Below are 24736 nucleotides of genomic sequence, written 5' to 3' on the forward strand. Positions count from 1 at the left end.
GCTTGGCCGCGGGGCTGGGGCTGCTGCTGGTGGACGGCAGGAGGTTGGCCGACTGCAGGACGGCCTCCGAGTGCTCGCGAGCCTTCATGCGCAGGGCGGCCACGCTGGCCGTGCGGTTACTCTGGCAGCCGTAGGTGGGGAGGAAGGAGAGCCCCATGGGGTCTGGGACACAGCAAGAGCACAGTGGGCCCCCTGGAAGGAAGAAAAACAACAGGCTGTCATCACTGTCCACATTTCGGGCTCTCGATTTGGGGTAGGGGCAAGGGGTTGATTGATTCTATTTAGTTCCAAACACTAAAGGGAGAGGTGACAAGTGCTCAGCATCCCGAAGAAGCACAAGTCAAGATGGAGTTGATGGTCCAAGGGATTACCATAGTATCAGGGAGAACTGACCAGTCTTGGTTCCCTTACCAACCAGCTGTGTGACCTTAGGCCAATATCTTGACTTCTCTGGGCTTTGGCTTCTCCTTCTGTAAAATGAAATGATACCCATCTCATAGGATCATTATGAGGCTCCAAGTAAGTAATCCCACACTCCCCAAACTGTGTGCCAAAGTACCTCTAAGAACTCACAGAGGCCCTGAAAGAATATTTTAAATCGCCAAAGGCAAGGAGAAGCCAACTACATCTGTAGGACACCATGCAAGCTGCTGGGCAAGGCAGTTCATAGCTCCAACAGAAGATCTCACTGCTCTCCTTTTAAAGATGTCATGTATTTGTGAAGCTGGATTTTGCAAGCACTACGCAAAATCCATATGGAACATAAAAATGAGGAGTGGTCACGCCCAATGTGATTCCAAGTTTAGAGACGTGCGCAATGCCCATTGGGTGTACATCCCGTTAGGAAGTAACAGTAGCTATTTAAGAATAAAAGAAAAACATTAGAGTTCCTAATGTGGCTCAGTGGGTTAAGAACCAGACACAGTGTCCATAAGGATGAAGGTTCAATCCCAGGCCTCGCTCAGTGAGTTAAGGATTCGGCATTGCTGTGCGCTATGGAGCAGCTTGCAGATGCAGCTCGGATCCTGCATTGCTGTGGCTGTGGTGTAGGCTGGCAGCTGCAGCTCCAATTTGACCCCTAGCCTGAGAATTTCCATATGCCACAGGTAAGGCCCTAAAAAGCGTGTGTGTGTGTGTGTGTGTCTGTGTGTGTGTGTGTGTGTGTGTGTGTGTGTGTATTTAATTTTCTTTAAATTTATAAGTCTTATTTTTCAAATGACTGCTAAGTTGTTTGGACATCAACACTTACTGAGGTGTTTGGACCTAACAATTTAATGAAAAGAACTGGAGGTGGGTTTATTGTTTTTGTTTTTTGGGGGGTTGGCTGCAGCATGCAGCAGCTTGATGTGGGATCTCAGTTTCTAGATGAGAGAGTGAACTTGGGCTGCAGTGGTGAAAGTGCTGAATCCTAACCACTAGACCACCAGGGACCTCCTTGTGAACTGGTAGGTATTTTTTACAGCCTGAGAGAGTCAGGAAACATTAACCTGAGGTTTAAGAGACCCTCGGGGCATTGTAAACTAAGATTTGAGAACCTCTAAAGGCCTCAGTTTGGAAAGCATTCAGCGCAGGTCTGAGGTGAGGAATGGGGCTCAGGAACAACGGCCCAGCCCCCATCCTGCTGGCCGGCACTGCCTGACCCACTCCAAGATCAGGGCCAGGAGAACGCTCTGCCATGCCGAATTTGAGGAGCCTCCCTTTTCACAGATCATCCTCAATTGTGCACTCATTCGATGACTGTCCCATGAGCAGGTGGCACTGTTCTTGGCCCTAGTAACCACTCAGCAGGAATAACGCAGCAAGACCCCCAGTGTCATGGAGCACGGTTCTAGTGGAAAGGCACACGCAGCCTGTGCACCCCTCATGCAAAGGCAGGCAGTGGTAAATACTAGGTGAATGGCGTGTGATGCTCGGCAGCGATCTGAGTGCAACATTAGAGAAACAGACATGTGAATGCCCAGGAGAGAGCGAGACAGTTAGGGAGACCAGGGCAATGGCACTGAAGTGGGGACGGAAGTCACCTGCTCAGGAAACAGCAGAGCGTTCAAAGTGACCAGAGCCAGAGGCTGCAGGGGAGGAGGGTAGCAGATGAGTCGGGGGCCACCACAGCCAGGCAGAGCTAATCGGGGGCCACCAGAGCCAGGCAGTGAGGAGAAGCTTCAGCGGGTCGGAGCAGAGTGTCATAAACCTACCCGCATCCAGGAGGGGTTGGGGAGGCTACCATGGTAAGGCAGATCTGGCTGACGGTGGCTTTGCCCAAGATGGCTAGAGGGGAGAAGGAGCCAGATTCTGGGTTTATGCTGAAGGTGAGGGCCTGTGTAAATTGCCCATGGATGTGGGTGGAGGGTGATGGAAAAAGAAGGATTCACAGATGACACCTAGGTTTGGGCCTGAGCACCCAAACAAATGAATGAATGAATGGAGGTGCCATTTCCAAGATGGAGACCAACAGAAAGGCGTGTATGTATGTGAATGGTGGAGAGAATGGGGATATGAGAGTCTGGCCATGGAATCCAAAGGTCCTGTTGGCCTCTCTGAGGGGAGAACTGAGCAAAGCTGGCACCACCCCATGGGCAGGTGGGGAGGCAGGAGTCACACAGGCTTGCACCCAGGTAGGTGGACTCAGCTGCTGGCATGACAATTTGAGAGAAGCCCTGAGCCCCTGGACAGGTCAAAGGGTGCCTCCACCCCACTCCCCCAAGATGGGATTCCCATGGGAGACATGCCTCATCATAGCCTCTGCCCCGAGACAGCCTCAGCTGGCTCTAGAGCCCGATCCCACTGCCAAGAACAGGGGGATTCAGTGCCTGTCCCTGAGACCTGAGACATGGGAGGGGGCAGCAAAGCCAGCCCCTCTGGGCTCTTCTGAAAGTGCTCACCAGCTTTGGAAGAAGCAGCATCACAAAGAGGGAATATTTGGGAACCAAAGTCCATATTCCTCCCTGTGGCCTTCAAGCCCTTGCCTGCTGGGGCCCCCACCGCCCTCTCCTCCTCCTTCTCGTGTGCTGCCCAGGCCTCCTTTCAGATGCTCAAACTACCAACACAGAGAAGCCCTATACAGGAGCTGTATTCACTCATATGTACCAGGCACCATGATGGTAAGCATATCGTGCCTTCACACCTCTCAGGTTTGGAATAATTCTAGGAAGTGGCCTCTATCATCTTCCCATTTAACAGATGAGGAAACTGAGGTTGAATACTAAGTGGCAGGGCTGGTGGACCCCATACCAGGCAGAGGGCCATCTCCTAAACCACTGTGTCTGTCTGCCTCAAAAGAAGACATTTTCCTCCCCCTCCCTTGAGCCCTTCTCCAGCCTCTGCCTGGAAGTGAAAAGACCCTCCCTCCAGTGTGGGGCTCCCTCTCTCTCTTTAGGGCTCCATTGGACCATCTCGTCCTCAGGGAGCCCTTGGGGACCCCCCCATCCAGAGCAGGCCCCCCGGTTACACTCCTTCAGAACATGCAGCTCGCTTCTTCATGGCACTGGCCACAATCGGTAGGTGGATCACTAATGGTTTGTGACTGGCTTGCTGTCTGTCTACCCCGGAACACCCCAAGTGGGCAGGTATCTTTCTGTCACATTCACTACTCTGTCCCAACCCCTAGCACTGTGCCTGGAATGGGCCATCCCCTTGGGAAATATCTGTACTGGAAGGAGGAAGGCAGGGGAGGGCCGCCCAGCCCCGGCACCTACTTATAGGACCAGCCTTTGGGAGGTAGCTGCAGCAGTGTCACCTAGGCCAGCAGCTGGGCGGTCCCCACCCTCCTGTCCAGGGCTTAGGCTCCCTTCTCTCCCCTGAGGCATATTTGGGCATCTTACTCTTCCTTTCCAAGCCTATTTGGAGGCAAAAGGAAGCTCACCCTCATGAGCACCCACTGTGGCCTCTCATTACCATTCTGGCCACCCTGAGTGGGGAGGGGTGGGCATCATTCGTCCTTAGACTCCAGGTAAGGAAACGAGGCTACAATAACTACCCAAGTTCACACAGTTTATTGCAGAAGTGGGACCACGACCTTCTGGTGGCCTTTCCCTTCTCCTCTAGCCTAATAGGAGGTTAATATGCAGTGGCAGTCACTTCCTGCCTCAATTTTTTTTTGTCTTTTATGGCCACCCCCCTACAGCACATAGAAGTTCCCAGACTAGGGGTCCAATCGGAGCTGCAGCTGCCAGCCTACACCACAGCCACAGCAACACCAGATCCAAGCCGTGTCTGTAACCTACACCACAGCTCACGGCAATGCTGGATCCTTAACCCACTGAGCGAGGCCAGGAATCGAACCTGCATCCTCATGGATACTAGTCAGGTTCATAACCTGCTGAGCCAATGGGAACTCCCTCAATTTTTTTTTGAAGATTTTAATTTTTTCCATTATAGTTGAGTTACAATGTTCTGTCAATTTCTGCTGTACAGCAAAGTGCCTCAGTCACACATACATATATATTGTTTTTCTCACATTATCCTCCACCCTCGCTTCAGTTTTGATGCAGGGGCCAATAAAGCAGGCAGCACAAGATGAACATGAGACAAACCACAAGTGTCCGATTCACAGAGGGAATTCTGAGACCCCGTTCCACAGCCCTACAGCTCTAGCCTGGTGATGTTTCCAGCGAGGGCAGGAAACAAACAAAAAGTTATATGGGGTCAAACCCTGTGTCTCAGGGTTCTACACAGTAACAGCCACACACTGACAGCAGTCTCAGCCCTGAGGGTTTGCAGTTTTTTTGCTGGGAACCATGCCTGTGCCATGAGCCCAGGGAGCTCACACCAAAGAGAACAGAACACAGGGAACGGAGAACCCTCTCAGCAATGAGAATACTGAAGATTTTCCTCTCTGTGTCTATTCTGAATTTTTCTCATTTTTCTATAATACCCGTGAGTTTCTTTTAAACACAGCAATACCACTTTTGTTTTAAATGAATGTTCAGAAGAGGGAAGGCTGAAATTAGACCTCCACCCCCAGCACATTTGAGGAGGGGCTATGAGGGGTTGGGGGTCTGACGGGGGCCTGACTGGGGCTGTGGGCTGTTGGGGGTTGTGGAGAGGCAGCTGACCTCATGTCAGGCCAGCCCGAAGAGACAGGCTCAGCATGTGTGTCTTGTCCCCAGCAAGGCCTTGCCCTGTTGTCAGCATCAAAGGGGGAGTCAGCTAGTCTGTGATTCGGTGATGAATATGTCACCTGCAAGATGAAGATGTGTCACTTGGACAACACAGAGCCTCCCAGATCTACAGCCTACGCCAGTGAGGTCACACCTACAACAGGCTGGGCCCCACAAAAGCCACCAATAGCTACATTGCTGGCCTGAAAAAGCCAGATTCAGAGGTAAAAGAAAGAAGCTAATGCATGGAACAGAGGCTGCAGGGGGGACAGCGTCTGTGTGGCTCACCTGGTTCACCCCCCCAACACTAGACATGGGGAAACTGAGGGCCAGATGAACCCAGGGGCTTTGGGAGACTCTGGTTAAAAACCATAAGGGTTATGCATACAGTGGAATATCATTCAACCCTAAAAAGGAAGGAAATTCCAACACAGGCTACAACATGGGTGAAGCGCAAGGACTTTATGCTACGTGAACTCAACCAGTTAGAAAAAGACAAATTCTGTATAATTCCATGTGTATAAGGTGCCTAGTGTCAAATTCAAAGAGTCAGAAAGTAGAATGATGGTTGCCAGGAGCTGGGGGGAGCGGGGTAAGGAGTTAATGGTTAATGGGTATAGAGTGCCAATTTGGGGAAGACGACAGAGTTCTGGAGACAGATGGAAGTGACGGCCACAACAATGGAAGCGCATTTAACATTTTACACTTAGACGTGGTTAAGATAGCAAATTTTATCCTATGTGTGTTTTACCAAAATTAAAAATAAACGAAAACTTTTAAAATAAGCTTAGAAGAGCCAAAAGAGAGCTCAGGTTAAGGTCATCGGAAAGACGATGACTGCCTGAGGCTAGGACCCCTTTATGGCTCCTTCGGGACCTCCAAAGTGTCCCAGGCCACCCACACACATCCGGGGGCAGCACCCTCAACCCAACCCACCCACGTGTCTCTGGCTGAAGAAGCACTGCATGGTTTGCACACCTCCTTTGAGCCCTGCTTCTGTCCCCTGGCTGCACCATGACCTTGGGTGGGGACTCCCACAGCAGGGCAGCAGACCCTGAGAGATGCACCCAGGCCAACAAAAGTCTTGGGTGTGAAGCCCCTTACGGATATCACCCTCTTTCCTCATCTACACCCTAAAGCTGAACAGCAGCAGAAATGTCCATCAAAGGGAGGCAATGATTAGAGGTAGATTAATGTCTAAATGGCCACATCAAGGAATACAGGGGAAAAAAATGAACCCCTTCTCTCTGCCCTGCCCTTCCCTGGAAAAGAGCATGGAAGAGGTGCCGATCCAGAAGGCAGATGTAGGCAAGACTGAGAGAGGACAACAGACAAGACCAAGGGTGAACAAAGAGACAACTCTAATTCAATGGTATTTATCAGGGAAACATGTAAAGTCTATGATCTGCACCCAGCGATCCAACTGTCCAGAGGGGGGGTGTGTCTCAGCAGTAGAGTGTGTGGTCAACATGACTCCACGGAAAGTTCACTGTGATGGCGTATGGTTGTGGGTTGCCTTAACAGAGGCAGAAGCTTCAGGAAAAGGGAGGGTAAATCATCAGGCCAGCAAGAGGGAGGGGAGAGAGAAAAGTGAAAAGTGAAAGAGTGGAGCTATTTCGCTGAGTTGATTCCAAGGCGCAGTGGATATGAAGTAACTGCCTTTCTGGGTGCTGGTAGATTAGAAGCAGTGGGTGGAGTGAGAGAAAGAGGGGTTTTCTTTTCTTTACAATCAGCATTCTGAGCATATACAGAAGGATCTCTCCAGGGGGTGATGGATTTCTGGTCAAAATACCTGAAGGCCCCGTGACAGGATGTTGTAGAGAATCTTGATGACATTATGGGCTATTGCACAAATTTTTAAATCCCTTTCAACAAAAAATGAGTGGCTTTAGAATTGGATGTGAATCATGAAGCTGAGTTCTCTCTCCAACTTTAACATGTTTTCAGAATTTTAATTGATTTCAATCAAACTTAAATTGTCCAACAACCAGGATCTCCCTTAATTCCCTTAACCATTTTTTTAACACAGGAAAAAAAAAAAAAAGATTTCCTCAAACAAGATCCTTTTAGACCTAACTCTTGATTTCTCTATAATTTCACAGCACCAAAAGCAATACGCGATTTCTCCTTCGGCCTCTGGCCAAACAACTTCCTCGACCAAGAGCACAACTGAAAACAAGAGGTAGCAAAGTAGCAATGCAGCCTTTTCGATGCTCAGGATGGCAGGTAAAGAGTTACCAGGTAAAAGCCCAGACCCCAGAGCACATGCACTTTGCTCGTGAAGAGCAGACTCAAGGCCTCACCAAGTGCTTAGACTTCCAAGCGCACTGCTGACGGATGTTGTTTGACTCCCAAGGCTGCCACAAACTAGAAAGCAATGAGGCTGCTAATGGCAGACACATGGATGGGTGATATTGAGAAAAGAGACCAAAATTTATAAAACAGCCAAAAAACTCAACATGCACAGTAAACCAGGGCCATTTAGTACAAAGCAAGCAAAGCAGCACCCCTCTGGATGGCCGGAAGCCCTCCATCACTGGCCGAAACAAGAACCATCCTAAGAGGCGATATTTGAAAGGGCTTTGAAAACCTCCCCAAGCCTGCATCTAGTGATAGGGTCACCTTGAGTTGGCCGCGACGGAGGCTCTGTTCTCCTTTTTATTACATCAGGGTAGTGACAGACACCAGGCTAGTGACAGACGCTTTAGAAAACGTCTACCCCAAGCCCAAGTCATTATTATCAAAATCCTATAAAATGAGGGTGGCGATAGGATCTCTCTGGTCAGAAGGCCAGATGTGACCTATTGAGGAGGAAGAAAGTGGGCTTTGAACTTGGGCTCCTGACTCCACTGTTAACCAGCCATGGGCCTTCTCACCATCTTTCCAAGCTCCAGCTTTCTCATCTGTAAGAGGGGGTGACACACCTACCTTGGGAGAAATTCTATAAAGCACCTAGCAACAAGTTCTCCAACAATCACAAATTACAGGTCCCTCATACAAAATAAAGGACAAGAATCAGTCACAATCCACAGCTTATTCCAGTTACCAATTCGATTCAGTGACCAGTTGAAGAACTCAACTTGCTCTGAGCATCCCCTGAAGGACACACACAATGATGGTGAGATCTGCCTCAAGATGCAGGACTGTGCCATGAGCATCCTCCACCTTGCACTGCACACAGGCCCCACCCTGTTTTCACAGATGCATGAATTCCTTGGTGATGCCTTTCCCCTCAGACCAAAAAGAATAATTTTTCTGGCAACAGAATTTTGAGGGGTAAGCCAAACAAACTTTAAAAGTCTCATCTTTTAATGGCTATATTTCCAGTCTTGGGGCTCTAGGTTTTGTTTGTTTATTTTGTTTGTTTGTTTTTGTCTTTTTAGGGCCACACCCATGGCATATGGAGTTTCCCAGGCTAGGGGTCCAATCGGAGCTGTTGCTGCTGGCCTATGCCAGAGCCACAGCAACACCAGCTCCGAGCCACGTCTTCAAACTACACCACAGCTCACGGCAACGCCGGATCCTTAACCCACTGAGCAAGGCCAGGGATCGAACACAAAACCTCATGGTTCCTGGTCAAATTCGTTAACCACTGCGCCACGACGGGAACTCCGTGTTTGTTTGGTTTTTTAATCTATTGAAAAGCTATAATCATGAAAAGGTTAAAGACTAAATTAGCTACAACAGCAGTCATCCCACTGTGGCATATAGCAACAAAAAACTGAATACCTAATTACCCAAGAATAGAGAATTGACTAAGTTATAAATACCATATTAAACGCACTGAAGCTATGACAAAATTATATTGCAGGATGCTATTTCATGCCATAAAAAATAATAATAATAAAGTAAGTTTAAAAAGCAGGTTAAGAAACAGTAAATCAATATAATCCCATTTTATATGTATGTATGTATGTACATGTATGAAAATAAACATATACACACACAATACATATACACATAGTATATATGTGTATATGTACAGCCATATACCATATCCATATGATGTCATAGGTATACAGTGGAGTCAGGAGCCCAAGTTCTGTTATTTAGAAACAGAAAATACTTATAAACTTTTTAATGCCATCCGGGATGGAAATGCTATAAAATTGGGTTGTGATGATTGTGGTACAACTATAAATGTAAAAAAATCATTGGGTAATAAAAAAAGAAAAGAAAAAATTTTTAACATCTAAATATGTTCTAAAATACTTAAATTTATTAGCGATTTATATTTATAAATGAGAAGAAAGCAAACATACCAATGACAAAGATTCAGTATTTGATGCTGGCTGCTAAGATTATGAATGATTTTTACATTTTTCCTTGGGTTTTATTGTATTTTCCGCTTTTTCTAAACTGGCCAAGTATCACTCTCACAATAAGAGTGACTTGCTGAGGAGTTCCTGTCGTGGCTCAGTGGTTAAAGAATCCGACTAGGAACCATGAGGTTGCGGGTTCAATCCCTGGCCTTGCTCAGTGGGTTAAGGATCTGGCGTTGCCGTGAGCTGTGGTGTAGGTTGCAGACGGGGCTCAGATCCCACGTTGCTGTGGCTCTGGCGTAGGCTGGTGGCTACAGCCCCGATTGGACCCCTAGCCTGGGAACCTCCTTATGCAGCAGGAGCAGCCCTAGAAATGGCAAAAAGACAAAGAAAAAAAAGAGTGACTTTTTGGGGACTCATGATGTCCTATCTCCTTTCATTCAGCTGCTGCGGGATAGGATTTAGGACCTGAGATGAGGGATGAGATTTAGGACCGTTCCCTGAGGAATAAGAACTGTGTCCTCGGCACCCTGCTGGGACACCATGACTGCTGATGGCCTCTGTGCCCCCTGGAGTTATTGACTGGCGAGCACAGAGCTGAGGACCAACCCTGGAAAACCCACCATCCATCTCCCATACCGGGAACAAAGTCAGTGGTATGACCAACCCACCAGCCAGCAAAGCCCTCAAAAAGCCACACCTGCCTCCCTCTAACCCTAGCATGTGTGCCATCACCAAAGCCCGTACAAGAACCCCCGGCTCCCACATGCAACCTGAAAAAGTTTGGAGAACTTACTACCTCCTGAACATGAAATTAAAACACACAATTAGATTTCCATTAAGTTACAGCAAATTCTGCTGAATTGATCTAATCGGCCTACAATCCTAAATGACATCATGCTTTAAAGGCTTGGCCTGAACATAAATACTTAATGTAATAAATACAGTCTGAAATATTTGATCTCCTTGACAGTTTAATTGATCTACTACGGAGACTGAAAAATTAAGTTAGGTCTGTCTCGTCTCTGCCGATAGCACATTTTCATCATAAAAAGGCACACAAACTACAATTTTGGCTACAAGTAGAGCTCTTGCACACTGATTTCTTACTGACTGCATTAAATGTAACAGGATTAAGCGAGTAAATAAGTCAGTGGATTTATATAAGATCTTTCACACAAATACTGTAGTTCATTTCTTTTTGCTTTACGGCAAAAGTAAGTGTGTACACATGTTCTGTGATTCATAATACCAGTTCCTTACAATTAACCAGAGGTGTCTGGGTTGCAGTGTCAGTAGACACCTACAATATTTAAGCGGAGGGGGTTTTTTGTTTGTTTGTTTGTTTGTTTGTTCGCTTTTTTTACGGCTGCGCCCATGGATATGGAGGTTCCCAGGCTAGGGGTCCAATTGGAGGTACAGCTGCCAGCCTACATCACAGCCACAGCAATGCCAGATCCGAGCCGTGTCTGCAACCTACACCACAGCTCACAGCAACGAGGGATCCTTAACCAACTGAGCGAGGCCAGGGATCGAACCCACAACCTCATGGTTCCTAGTCAGATTCATCTATGCTTCGCCACAACAGGACCTCCTAAGCAGAGATTTTTAAATGCCTTGGCTAAGCGTGTTCACCAATGTACAAATGCACAACAGGGTCAAATTCCCTCCCAGACGACTTCCACCATGGAACCCCTGAGGTGCTGTTTTCCATCTGTGTTACTGTTTTTATTGCCCCTTTACCATGAGTTGTGCTTATTTTTGTACCCACCTCACCTTCCAAACTTGCAGGGTTAAAAGCCTTCACCTACCCTCACCCTCACAGTCCTGGTCCCTGAGATAAAACATCCAGTTTGGACATAAGTAAACACTCGAATATTTGGGGAAGGGAGCAGGGGTCGGGGAAAGTCTATCTTTTCTGACGGAGTAGGTGGTACTTTAATTCCTCCAAGCTGCCATCTCCCACGTTCTAAGCTTCCTCAATACCCTTTGGAAAGAAAAACTATGGTCATCACAAAGTTACCCAATCTGATTAATGCCAAAATCCCCAGGTGAATTTGACAGGTTATGCTGGGGGAGTTGACGCTAAATGCCCTCCCTGTCTTTAATTCCCAGTGAGCACCCACTATCCTGACACCTGCTTATTCACTCTGCAAACGCTCCTTGACAGGAGTCGGCTGAGCCACCCATCCCTTGTGCTGTGATCCAGTCTCAGGGCCATCACCACTATCCCATTTCTGCTTGGACACCTTTGAAGGGACAAGCAAATGATGATAGCACATAGATCCAAGGACCCTGGCACACCCAGAGGAGAGGCAGGGACCCGACTGTTCTGGGTGGTCCGATGCCAAGGAGCACAGTCCTCCCTCCTTCGGGAAGCAGCCAGAAACTTGGACGGGCAGGCTGCTTCCCCGCTGCCTCTGGGCACAAGCCAGGAGCCCTCTGCTCAGCTCCCTTGCACTCCAGGGCCCCATTGATTAGCAGGAAGGGCAAACCCATCAGCACCCATAGGAAATGGCTTCTGGAAAGTGAGTTGCAGTTTTTAAAGCCAGAGAATGACAGCAGGGGCCTGTAAAAGGAACAGAATCAATACAGGGTGTGGGGAGCTGGGAGGTGGGACACTTGGGTCCCTGGCTTGTCTTACCCCTGGCAGAGGCACTGTGTGACCTTGGGAAGTCCTGGCCCCTCTCTGGGCCTCAGTTTCCCCCACTGTATCCTGGGGAAGCAGTGGCAACATACTCCTCAAGGAGATTCCTTCCAAATGTTAAGGGCTAGGGTTCTCCACCTTGTCTTCCTGACGTCAACCAGGCATGGAAGGGCCAGGGCTGATCCAACCCTCCTCCAGGAGGACAGACCCCATTCTACCTCCCAGGTCCCCTGTTCCCCAGACACCTGCACCTTCTGAAACAAGCCAGGAGTCCCTGGAAGGCTGTGCTGCTTTCCTGGAGCTGCTCACACTGCGGAACTCAGGCTGGGAGCCTCTCCCATTGAGGAGTGAATGCCTGTAGGCAGTACAATCCTCTGCCCCAGAGGTCCAGACCCAAAGCTAATCAAATCCCAGTGACCCCTTAGCCTCATCCTCATAACCTTAACAACAATCACCCTCACCTACTGGGCACTTGGATGCACCGGACACAGATATACACCCTACAGGCTACAGGCTATAGTGGGTATGGCCACCCTGACCCTCATTTTACAGATGTGGCAACTGGGGTTGCCCTAAGTTGGCCCTATAATGGGAGGGAGGCAGGAAAGGACCGTGGTCAGTCTGACTTCAGAGGCTGGGCTCATCTTGGGGCCACACCATCCTCTCCTAGGACCATGGCTCCATGCACCCTCACACTTTGCCTCTTCCTCAGCATCCAAGTCCTGCCAGCCTCAGTGCCTTTGCTCCTGCTATTCTCTCTGCCCAGAGTGCCCATACCCACTGGGAAACTCCTATGCTTCCTTCAAGCCCAACACAAGCATTTCCTCTGGAAAACCCTCCTCATTCCTACAGAGAAAGAGTTCCTCCCTCCTCTGGGCTTCCCCCATCCCTTGCACACCCTTGTTGGCCTCTGCAAGAGCATGTGACTGAGTCACATGAGATGGAATCATTGATTGACCTGTCTCTCGAAGCCCGTGTCCAGCCTGAGAGCCCCTTAGGGTAGGGATGTGTCTAATTCACTGGCAGATGCTCAGCCTCCCATTCAGAGCCTGGCAAAGTAGGGTGTTCAGTGGGTGCTGAATGAAGAACAGAAGGGCCCAGCGGTTTCTGGAGCCCAGCAGACGAGCAGTGGTGCAGGGCCAGAGCCAGCAGACTGGGGTCTCCCAAGAGAGGCAGGTGTTCCAGCCCCAGAGCAGCACGACCTCCTTTCCTTCTTCCCCCACCTCACTATGTTTCACTCTGCACCAAACTGCATTACGGGCAGAAGGGAATGGCTTGGAAGGGTCTAGAGGTGAGTCAGATGTGGCCAATGCCCTCAACGTGCTTAGAATCAAGATGAGGAAGTTAGGTGGCTTCAAAAACCAACATCCCAATTCATGTCTCGAAACCAGAGTAGCCTCAATACCTGCACAGTCAGTCTTTAAGGAGGGTCTTCGATGAACCACCCTCCCAATATTCACCTCTGTGTGCAGTTCCCTCCACTTGAGTCAGGACTGGTTCTGTAAGCAGCTCTAATCAATGGCATGCAGCAGAAGGGACACTGTGCCTGTTCTGAGTGAAGACCTGGCATCTTTTGGTTTTACATCCTTGGGCCCCAAATGCCATCCAGCTCCCAGCAGGCTCATCACGGGGAGAGAGGTGGGGGGAGGGGCACTCCCACTCTGCCCACGTCCCTGCCAAGGCACCAGGCACAGAAAGGATGCCATCTTGTATGTGTCAGCCCAGCTGCCATCTGACAGCTGCCTCGTGAGACACCCCAGGCAAAAGCAGCAGCAGAACTGCCCGGCTGAGCCCCGCCAGTACTCAGCATCAGGAGAGATAATAAAACACCTGGGCAGTGCTACCGCTGCTTTTATTATCCTAAGTTTGCGGGTCAATTAAAAGAATTCTGAAACGTGGTATGGAGATTATAAGAACAAAAAATCACGAGCCAGTTTCCTCATGATCATAGGCACAAAAACCCTACACAAAATATCAGCTAATCCAGCGATATATAAAAAGGATAGTATGTCACATCTAATTTGTCCTTAGTCCAGGAAGGCACATTTGGTTTAACATTAAACAATCAATCAATGTAATTTACTGTATTAATATATTGAGAGGGAAAAAGCATGTGATTGTCTCAGCAGCAACAGAAAAAGCATTCAACATCCATTCGCATACATGGTTTTTTTTTAATAGTAATTAAAATAAAATTCTTCTATTCAGTGCTACACTAGAGGTTCTGGCCAGCAGACAAGAAAAAGAGAAATAAAAAAGTATAGTCTGCCCTTCTGTATCTGTGGGTTTCTCACCCCGCTCCCCCGATTCAACCAACCAATTGAAATCAATCCACCGTTGATTGAACCCACGGATGTGAAACTCATGGATATGGAGGGCTAATTACCCTATATTTTATATAAGGGACTTAAGACTAGGCAGGTCTGGGTATTGGGCAGGGAATGGTCATCCTAGAATTTAGCCCCCAAGGATACCCAGGCACGACTGTACAACTTGGAAAGAGAGAGGCAAACTGTCTTTATCTGCAGATGATCTAATCATGCACATAGAACATCACAGAGAATTTACAACTAAACCTGATTACACAGATAAATCTCCCAAACATGATGCTGGGTCAAAGTAGCCCCAAATGAAAAATACAGACTGTATGATTCCATTAGTATGTACATATGTGAACAGGTCAAAAAAGTTAAGACTGGACAGTGCTGTTTTCAAATGGCTACTTGGGTGTCTGGCAAAGTTGTATGACCATGAAAGTCAGCACAGTGGTTTCCTTTAAGCAGAAGGAAAGTGATGTGAGTGGAAAGGGCATGGGGATTCCGGGGCTTCTGGCATGCGGGCAAAGCCCCGGAGGAAGGGTGGCTGCAGAGATGCTTAAAATTGTTCATTTAGCTCTAGGTGCATATGTTTTTATTATCATATTTCATAATAAAACACTTTCAACAATTTTTAAAATTGTGATTTTTTTTTTTAAATCACGACACAAAGGAAAAAGTGATTAAAGAGAAAGAAGGGGCAAAGGCTTTCAGGGGTCTTGAAGGAAGAAGAGGTTGCCTCTGGCTCTGAGGTTTGCCCTCATGGGCAAATGTTTAGCAGCCAATAAAGCCCTTCCACTCTCAGACTCTGGATGTTTTACCCTGGCCTGGAAGCCCAAGGGCCAGGGCCAATGTGAAACCGAGAGAACACACGCTTGGCTAACTAAGGGACCCTGCTCTCAGGAGGGACATGGCCAGACCCATTTCCAGCACCAGACACCCTGCCCCTCGGCTCCCCCTTTATCCTCATATGCAAGATGCAGGCCCAGGACTGCTACTCCCATTGCTAGCGTCTACCGAGCACCCACTGCACTTCAGGACATCTCCGTCTGTCTTTACACCCTCTGAGACCTGGACTGACGGAGCTCAGTTCTGGACCTGGGACCAGGTCTGTCTGCTTCTGGGCTCCTCCCTGCCAGGACCTCACCTGGGACAGGAAGGGCCATCTCGCCTCCCAAGGAGCAGAGAGGAGGGGAGCATATGAGGGCCTAAACCTCCCTCTTTTGCTCTGTTGCTGTTACCACCTTAGGCCTGACTCCAGGGAACCACATCAGGAGCTGAGTGCCCCCGCATGCCTGCCCGCCTGCCCCGAAGGCTGCCCACCCTCACTCCTGCCCCCTCTGGTGGTGGAAGGTCAGCTGTGATGCCCCGCCCAGCACGAGATAGTGGCTGTGACTCTGGGGCATGAGGGCTGCCTGAGTTATGAACGCTCTCCCCTGGCAGCTCTAATGAGTTTCCACCTCACACCCAGCTCTTCGAATCACAGATTAGAGGCATCCGGGCTAAGTGCACCAGGGAGAGGCCCTCCGCTAACTGTGGCCCGTCCTGTGGCCGGCACTTCCCCGGAACAAACCCAAGCGCTTCCCTTGGCCATTAATAACCTCCTCTGCACTAATGAATTGTGAACACAAGCCTGGCCATTAAGACAGTGCAGGAAAACTCTGTTGCAAAGGCTTTTCTCTCAGACACCCCTTTACTGCTTTACAAACCCTGGCTTCATGGGGCAGGGTCCCTCTGCTTTTTTATTTTCGGTGGAACACCCAAAACGGAAACACAATGACTGCATGCCTGGCCGGGATGGGCCCTCTCTGACCACCCCAGAGTGTAAAGCACATCACTGGCTGCGTGAAGTTCCAGGGAGGGAATGGGCACCGTGACCAGCAAATCCTAATAGAACAAGAAGGAGCCCCCATTACCACCAAGAATAGGAACAATGGGCATTACAAGGAAACGGTGAAAGTCAGTGGCCATAAGGTTCAGAGGAATGGAGAGGTCTGGGAGAAAGACATTTCATTGGGTCTGTTAAAGATAAGTGGGACCCAGTGACTTGGAAATGGGACTAGAGGAATCCGGTTAATAATGATAGTATTTGTTCACATTTTCCACTGGTCTCAGAGCCTCAGATGTTCTAACTCACACTTTCCTCCTTCAGTCTTCTGACTTCAGTCCTATGATAGTGAAGATCCCCATTTACAGATGAGGAAACAGAGGTAGAAAGTCCCAAGACTTTATTCAAGACTTATGTGGCTAGAGAATGGAAGAAGGATTCAAGCAGCCCATTCAGAGCCCTTGCTTGAAGCCACTGTGCTAGTTGGCTGTTTCATAATTAAAGGAGGAACATTCCACAAGTGCCTGGTTTTCGATTACCTGGCTTGGCCCCCGGTAGGCACTTTCTGACCTGCTCTGATGGGTACAGCCCAACACCCATCCAGACACCTGCCCAGCAGAGAGCCTGGAGACTACAGCCCCACCTCCACATGTCGACACCCCACTTAACCAGACACCCCAGAAGGGCCATAACCTCCTGTCCTTCAAGAATGCCACCCCCACTCCCACCTATCTCTAGTTACTGATTGCCAGACATCCTTCTGTGCAAACCCCACCCACACACCCCAACCCTGAGCCTGCTGACGGGGTGTCCCCAGCACTCCAGCCTCAGGACTGCATCTCAGCCTCCTGCCCTACCGGAGACCTGGCAGCAAAGCACAGTCCCCAGGGCACTGGATGTGGCAGAGGGTGACACTCTGGAAGGTCTCTGCCTTTTCTTCCTGGCCTGAGGCAGAACCACCAAGCCAGCTCAGTGTGTGCTGTGGCAATTCTGAGCTGTGGGCATTCTCCAAAGATAGATGGTCCCAGCCCCAACTAGGTCTCCCTAGCTCTCAGCTACTTCCGAACCTCAGCCCCTGCCCTCAACAATTATCTCCAAGGGATGAAAATGAGGGCCTCTAATTTCCTAAGAAAATCATAATCCAAAGTTTTCCGCTACTGACTTATCAGTCTGGGTTCTAAAGCTCAGCAAAGTGGCTGAGAAATCTGTTCCCTGGCATCTCTTCTGGCCCACTTCCCCCCACAATCTAAAAATGAAAAAACAGAGTCTAAATCCACTGCTGCACTCTGGGCCATAGTCACAAAACTGCCAGGGCCCAGCCTGTTCACCCACTTACATTGGAGACGGGGCGTGGCACCACCACACAGCTCTGCACTCTGGGAGGCCCCCTACCCTCACAATCCCTCTACATCCAGCACCTTCGACCCGCCCCTGCTTGCCCTTTTTCCTCCTCCCAGCGCCTCCTGCCCCAGGAGCTGAGAGCCAATATCCCAAGGAAGTTCCTGTTTTCGGAGCATAGTCAAAGCCGAAGTGTTTCCATGCAAGTAAATGCCCACACAGCTACTTAACAGACCTAAGGACTTCAAGGACCAGCACTTAATGGAGCTCAGCAAACTACCTCCACAACCCCCAAGTGACCCCACAAACACCCCTGGAGGCTCTGTCAATGTTTCCCCGGCAAGGACCTCACATCTGTCACAACAACGCCTAGAACTGAATGCCTGGGACCTCCTCCAACTCAGAACCCTTCGACTTGGAGCTACACAGAATATTCTTCAGACAGTGAGCACTGGGACCACTCTTTATGCCCCCTGGAAGAACCGACCCTGCCGGGCATGGGGAGCCCACATTCCCCGCACACCCAGGGCAGGTGCCTAAGCAGGACTAGTCAGCCTTGGCTTGGGTCCTCAAGCCCTGGTCTGGACTCTCAGGTCTAGAGTCTCCAGTGTGGCACTGAGGATGCTGTCTGGGGCAGAGCCAGAACCATGGTGTCTGGCCCAGGACACTTGCTGGACGTACAGTTCAGGGCTATATGATCCCACTAGGACCACAATGCCTGGAGGAGAAGACACAAGCTCTGGCTGGAATCCATTGGCTGAAACTTGCTTTGCTTTCTTGTGGGTCATCTGCAAGTTGTTTCAGGCCTGGAGAAGTGGGTCGGGATCTCTGGGCTAGAAGAGGGCTAAGCTCATAATGGTTCCAGCTGCTCACAGCCAGTGGATTGGCAGCCATCCACACTTGCCGGGGAGAAGCAGGGTGGGGGCTCCAAAGGCACTACTAACAGCTGCCCACTCAGAAGAATGAATGAATAAATCACTTCTGGAGGAAAGGGCATATCAGGCTCCTTGGAGAGCGCCTTGATTTCAAAGGGGAGACTTTGCGGCTAAGTGACATGTGAGCACGTGGTTTCCCTTTCCTGAGCCTCAGTTTCCCGTTTGTGAAAAGAAGGATGGGCATTGAAGCCTAGACAGTGCCCCCTGGCACCAGCTTGCAGGAAGCTCCTCCCTGCTAGCTAAAGCAGCCCCCTCGTCGGCCAGAGGCCCCTGGGATCCAGAACTCAGGCCACCAGCTCTGCCAGCCTCTGGTTGCCCAACTACCTCTGGGGGTGAAGTCAGGAAAGGGAGTCCAAGTCACAGACCAGAAGTGGCAAACTGGGGTTGCTCCTCTCTTGGGCCTAGAGTGGACCATGCACATAACTTCTGTAGCTTGGGGAAAAGCCTGGGAGTAGGAGCAGATGTAGCCTGCAAGAGTCTGCAAGACATAGGCTTCAGACCACTTAACAAATGTTCCGCAAAACAAGTGTTGAACCCCAGGGTGTCCAGAGCCTGACTCACAGGTACACACTGTTGTTTTCCCAGGTCCTGAGGCAGAGGTGAATCCCCTAAGCACAGCTCCAGGGATGGCTGAGCCCCCAGGACTGGAGCAAAGCCATGCTGACCAGCTGTCTCAGAGACAGAAGCTCAGCATTGCTGGCTTCCAGCAATGTCGCCACACAGTGTCAGGTACTTCTAGGACGCAAGGTACTGCACCAATGCCAGCTGTTATCTCAGAGAAATCCCAGGTCCACTGACCTGTTGTGCAGCTCTGGAGCCTCCTGACTCAATGTTTACTATACTATCTACGAGACCACACATGAGACTACTGGAAAGAGCACACAAAAGGTTTTCAATAAGCACACATCTCCCTCCCTTTCCAACATGACTTAGCTGGCTGGAGACCAAAAAGCCAGCTTCTCAGAAAGTCAGACAGCAAGGGCCATGGTGGGTCAGGGGTCAGGATGAGCAGCAAGAGGGGAACCTTGCCGGGAGGGGAGCCTGCAGGGGAGCCATGAATGCAAGGAGAAGACAGAGGGAAAGCAGAGATGGGAAGGGCGGAGGAACAGTGCCCTTCCAGGCAGGTCTGACCAAGGATGTGCCCATTTGGGCCAAAGATTTACAGGCCACATTTAAAAGATGGGGTTATTTCAGGAGTTCCTGTGGTGGTACAGAGGGTTAAGAATCCGATTGCAGCTACTCAGGTGGCTGTGGAGGGGAGGGTTCAAATTCAATCCCCAGCACAGCACAATGGGTTAAAGGATCTAGTGTTGCTACAGGCGTAGCCATTAAAAAAAAAAAAAAAAAAAAGATTGCACTATTTCAAAATCCAGATTTCCAGCTTCTCCTGAAATTTCAAGTTCTGGTAATGCTGGATCCATGCACCCACTTGGCCACCATCAGCTGACCTTTGAGTGGGTCAAAGCTCCCCAGCCCACCCCCACCCCACCTCTGCTGAATCTTGGGGAGCCCCTGAGCACACTCCTCAAAGAACTGTTTCTGACAGTAGAGAAACGTGCCTTTTCCCCACTCCTCTCTCAAAAGTGGGAAAATGACATACAGACCAAGAAGGCTGCAGTGTCGTGTCTCCAATGAGCAAGTGTTTCTGGGAAGCAAAGACAAACACTCACTTCACTCATTGCCTGGAATGGGTTCATCGGCTCTGGAAACATCGGAGTGTGCCACTTGCCCCTACACACCTGCTGTAGCCAAGAAGTGGGGACGTGCAGGCTTCCTGAGCAAGGGCCACCACAAGGCACAAAGATGCGCCCTGGTTTCTGTCACCTCTGCAGAATCCTGCACAACCCAAGCCCCCTCCCCCACCCAACCACGCCGAGCCATCAAGAGTAAGTCTGTTTCCAGTGAGACTGACACAGGGCAGGTCCCAAGGGAAGTGCTGAGATTGGGGTGAGGGTACCTACGAGTAAAGGTAAGAAGAGAGGTGACAAGATTTACCAACCCGCCCACCAGCCCTGCTTCCTCCACCTCTGACCTCTGTCTCCTTCTTACCACTGCCCTTGGCAGGCCCTGTCCCGCCCTCCCTGCTGGCAGCCTGGCCCCTCTCCCCTCCTTCAGCCACCTCAGTCCCTCACCAGGGCCTCAGCTCACCAGAGACCCTCCCCAGGCTGCCCCAGCAAAGAGAGGTGGATTCACCTTCAACTCATGAAGCTGCAGTGGGGCCAGCAGAGAACGCATATAAAAGAGATGCACGCTCTCGGGAGCTGAGCTGGTCCTCACCGAAGCAGAGAGGATCTGACAGACAGACAGAGCTGATCTCTGCCCAGCCAGGCTCCTCAAATTATACGCACATCCCATTGGTAGTCTTCTGGAAGCCCTTTCCAATCGGGCCCCCACCTCCTCAGTGCCCTATCAGCCTGTCCTGTCTGTGAATATGTCCCAAGGCCACCCGGGTTGCCGGGAGGCGGTGCTCCCATAACACTTAGACCCTGGAGCTGAAGTAAGGTGCTGAGTCTCATCCACCCACACCAGCCATCTGAGCACGGGGATTTGCCCGCAGCCTGGACCATTCAGAAGTGGCTGCAGGCCTCAGGGCCTCACCTCCTGCAGTGGGAAATCCAAATTCAGGAGTGCAGAGTCCAAGGCCTGCCAGCTCTGGCCACTCCCCCATAGGCACCCAACATGCCGGCCCTTCTCCATTCAAACCTGGTTCTCCTCCCCACTCCTGCACTCTGCACATGCTGTTCCCTGCACCTAGAATGCCCTTCTCTCCCTGCAGAGATTCCCCAGGCAGCCTCCATCCTGACCTCATTCAGCCTCCTAGAAACCACATTTGCAATGTAGATTGTCACTGTGTGCGTTCGTGTGTGAGTGTGTGTGTGTGTGTGTGTGTGTGTGTGTGTGTGTGTCTACAACCTGCCCTGATGGAGGGGATTTCCTTAAAGGCAGGAGACCCCAGGCTCTAACACAGAATACAAAAGAAACACCCTAGAGGAGTCCTCTCCCATTGCCTATTATGGGGAAAAAGCTCATGGGCCACACCTACACATACACACACACACCCTCCCAGACTTGCTGTGACAGACACACCCCAACACTTACACTTGCTGCCTTAGATCCATTCTGGAGCCCAGCCCTGATACTGGCCAGTAGAGCTACCTGCCCTCATTGCAGAGAAAGTGAGTTTGGGGCCAAGAATTGAAAGACACAGGATGAGCCCATTCATGCAGTGGGGGTGCCCCAGAAATCCCTGAGACAGTCCCACGGGAGCTCCTCTCTAACGCCCCTAACTGTTTCCATACTTGAGACCACAGCCTTTGAGAAGAGAACAAATCTCAGAAAAGCACAAATCCTAACAGTTCAGGCCCCTGACATTAGGAGGCCCTGGGGAAGGCAGGTGGGCGAGCTGCATGTATGGAGACGGTCTACTAGCACCTGAAACTGGTACCAACAAACTAGTTCCAACAGGAGGGAGCTGGCAGTAAACACGGAGTGGCCCCCCTCTTTTTTTTTGTCTTTTTGCTTTTTTTAGGGCCACACCCTCGGCTTATGGAGGTTTCCAGGCTAGGGGTTCAATCAGAGCTGCAGCTGCCAGGCTACACCAGAGCCACAGCCACACCAGATCCAAGCCACATCTGCCACAGCTCACAGCGATGCCAGATTCTTAACCCACTGAGCAAGGCCAGAGATCGAACCCGAATCCTCATGGATACTAGTCAGGTTCGTTAAGCCACGAGCCACGAAGGGAATTCCTGGAGTGGCCTTTTTGAAACAACCTCCTCTCAGGCGGGCCCCGGGTGGTGCCATGATACCTAGGATGTTCACCTACCTTCTCAGGCCATGTAGACATCAGGCAAGATAGCGTGTGTGGAAAGGGATACTGTTCCTGACCTTGGCTGTGACGGACAGAAGGAGAAATGGAGCTGCACCAGCTGCAGGTGCAAAGATGGGCCGGACCAAGAAAGCAGGACAGGCGAACAATCCCTGCCATTCCCTTGGAGGTGGCACAGGCCGGCAGAGCCCATACCCGCCCCAGCAGGCAGCAGAGCCCAAACTCACCTTTCAGGGAGGCGACATGTGACAGGGCCTGGGCATATGTGGCCGTATTCAGGAGGGTTCCCGGCAAGCAAGAGGGGAAGAAAGGCCCTGTGGGACCCACAGTTCTCCCAAGGCTGGCAGAGAAAGAAAAATCACACTAAGTTCCCAACTGAGTGTGCCCACTAGCCCTCCAGGCCCACGGAGTTCAGCCAGTCTCACCTCTGCTGGGCCTCCAGGGCCTCCTTCTTGCTCCGGGCCTGATCCCCAGGAGGTGGGGAGTTGATGTTTCTCACCGGGGGTGGCGTCACCTCGGCCATGGGCTCCTTGGCTCCCGGCTCCTGTTCGGAGGCCCCTCTCTCCGTTTTCCTCCATTTGGCCCTTCGGTTCTGGAACCAAACCTGAGTCCCGGATGGCAACACACACCCAAGAAATCAGACAGAAGGAGGCAACCAGCATCCAAACCCAAATGCCTGGTCCCTGTACCAGGGCTCACCTTGCACTGGTGTGCAGGAGCACAGACTCCTCTTTCCAAAGATCTACCCAAGCAGTGCTCTCAGAACTGCAACTTCAGACTCGGGTGGGTCAGAAAAATCAGCATAGAAGGTGTGACAGGCATTTTTTTAAATAAGTGTTAAATCTTAGAAAGTATCCAAATGCACTGCCAGCAATAATGGTAAATTTTCACTGTCTCGTGAAAATTCTCAGTATTTGCAAGTATATTTATTGGATGGGAAATGTCTTTCTTACAGGAAGGAGGATTCATCATCAAAGCAGTTGATAAAACACTGCCCTGGGGTTTCCTCATCAAAGATACTCATCCTCTGGAGTTCCCAATGTGGCTCGGCAGGTTAAGAACATGCCATGTCGTGAGGAATCCACATCCTCACAGCATGGTGTTCATGAGGATGTGGATTTGATCCCTGGCCTCGCTCATTGGGTTAAGGATGCAGGATTGCTACAAGCTGCAGCAGCATGAGTCACAGATGTAACTCAGATCCAGCATTGCTCTCACTATGGCACAGGCCGGCGGTGCAGCTCCAATTCTACCCCTAGCCTGGGAACTTCCATATGCCGCAGGCGCAGCTGTAAAAAGAAAAAATACTTTTTCTCTCTTCTAGCAGATTTGGTCTGAGTCCGTCTGGCCTCATACATGTGATTTTAACCCTGAGTCACCTCTAACACATCATGGCAAGTTCATGACCAGCAGCCTAGAGTATCCACTAGAAACACTGACTCTGGAGTCGGCCCTGGTTTAGAATCCTGGGACACAGTGAATCTGGTTTAGAACCCACTGCAATCCTTCAAGGCACATAGTTCTATGACCCCCATTTTACAGATGAGGAAACTAAGTGCAGAAAGTTGAATTAATTTGCCCGAGGTCATTCAGGCAGACCCACAATGTGAGGCCAGGTGGTTTGACAGGGGACCGTGATCCAAATTGTTTGGGGGTAATACTAGTGGCCGCCCCCAAGCATTGTTAGGAAAATTAACGCAGAGACGCATGAAAAGCACTGAGCACGGTGCCTGGCATCGGGTAATCAATCATTTCATGAACATTATCAGCTAGTGTTATTATCGGCACCATACTCAGGAAAGGAGGCAGCTTGTGATTCACCTGCTCTAAGTGCCTTCCTAGAGGGGAGTGTGGAGTTCTTTAAGCCTTGGAAACCAAGACCACGTTTGTAGGGCAGCCTCATGGCAGCCAGGCAATCTGGGCCCACATTGTTCCCAGAGGTCAGTGAAATCTTGCCGCTCTTTACTCCCTCCAGCTAACTCTGTTTCCTCCTCTCCTAGGAGACAATTCCTGGCTTAAAAAAAAAAAAAAAAGCTTGGCTAGACCTTCCTCCTATTCCCCTGGGCATCTTCTCCTCCTCAGCAGGCTGGCCCAGGAGAAAGCCTGGGTCCTGAGACTGAGCCCTCTGCCAGCCCATTCCACCTCCAAATTTTCATTCTCCTTTCACTGAGTTTCTTTTTTTCTTTTTTTAATCTAGTTGGCTTTTAATTGCACATATCAGCAACCATTGAATAATGATTTTATCTATATTCTAAATTTAGGGCTGTTAAATGCAAAGCAAAATGCAGACACTTTCTAGCGTCTTAATTGAATGAAGGTCACAGCTATAACAACATTTAATTGAGCTATTTTTCATTATCATATTTTAATGACTTTGCACTGACAGTTCGCCTGCTTCTGAGGAAAGAGCATGATGGAGTCGTTTATTTCCCTATTTAGTTATTGTTTGACAACATCAGCTTCGATTAAGACCCTGCTTTATAGAA

The 24736-nt window shown here is 50.0% G+C and overlaps 1 protein-coding gene across 1 annotated transcript in view; it reads right to left on the minus strand.

Moving 5' to 3' along the window:
- DRGX (dorsal root ganglia homeobox) overlaps window positions 1-24736 on the minus strand; it is a 31483-nt gene that overhangs the window by 74 nt on the left and 6673 nt on the right. Inside the window, exons 4-6 of the mRNA XM_047759566.1 lie at window positions 22676-22854; window positions 22478-22590; window positions 1-192 (exon numbers count right to left, since the gene is read on the minus strand). The exon at window positions 1-192 is cut by the window's left edge and continues 74 nt beyond it. Of these exons, the coding sequence (XP_047615522.1) occupies window positions 1-192; window positions 22478-22590; window positions 22676-22854 (484 nt within the window). The remainder of the gene's footprint in view (window positions 193-22477; window positions 22591-22675; window positions 22855-24736) is intronic.

This window comes from Phacochoerus africanus, chromosome 15 (assembly GCF_016906955.1).
Source record: "Phacochoerus africanus isolate WHEZ1 chromosome 15, ROS_Pafr_v1, whole genome shotgun sequence".
In the NCBI taxonomy this organism is placed as follows: Eukaryota; Metazoa; Chordata; class Mammalia; order Artiodactyla; family Suidae; genus Phacochoerus; species Phacochoerus africanus.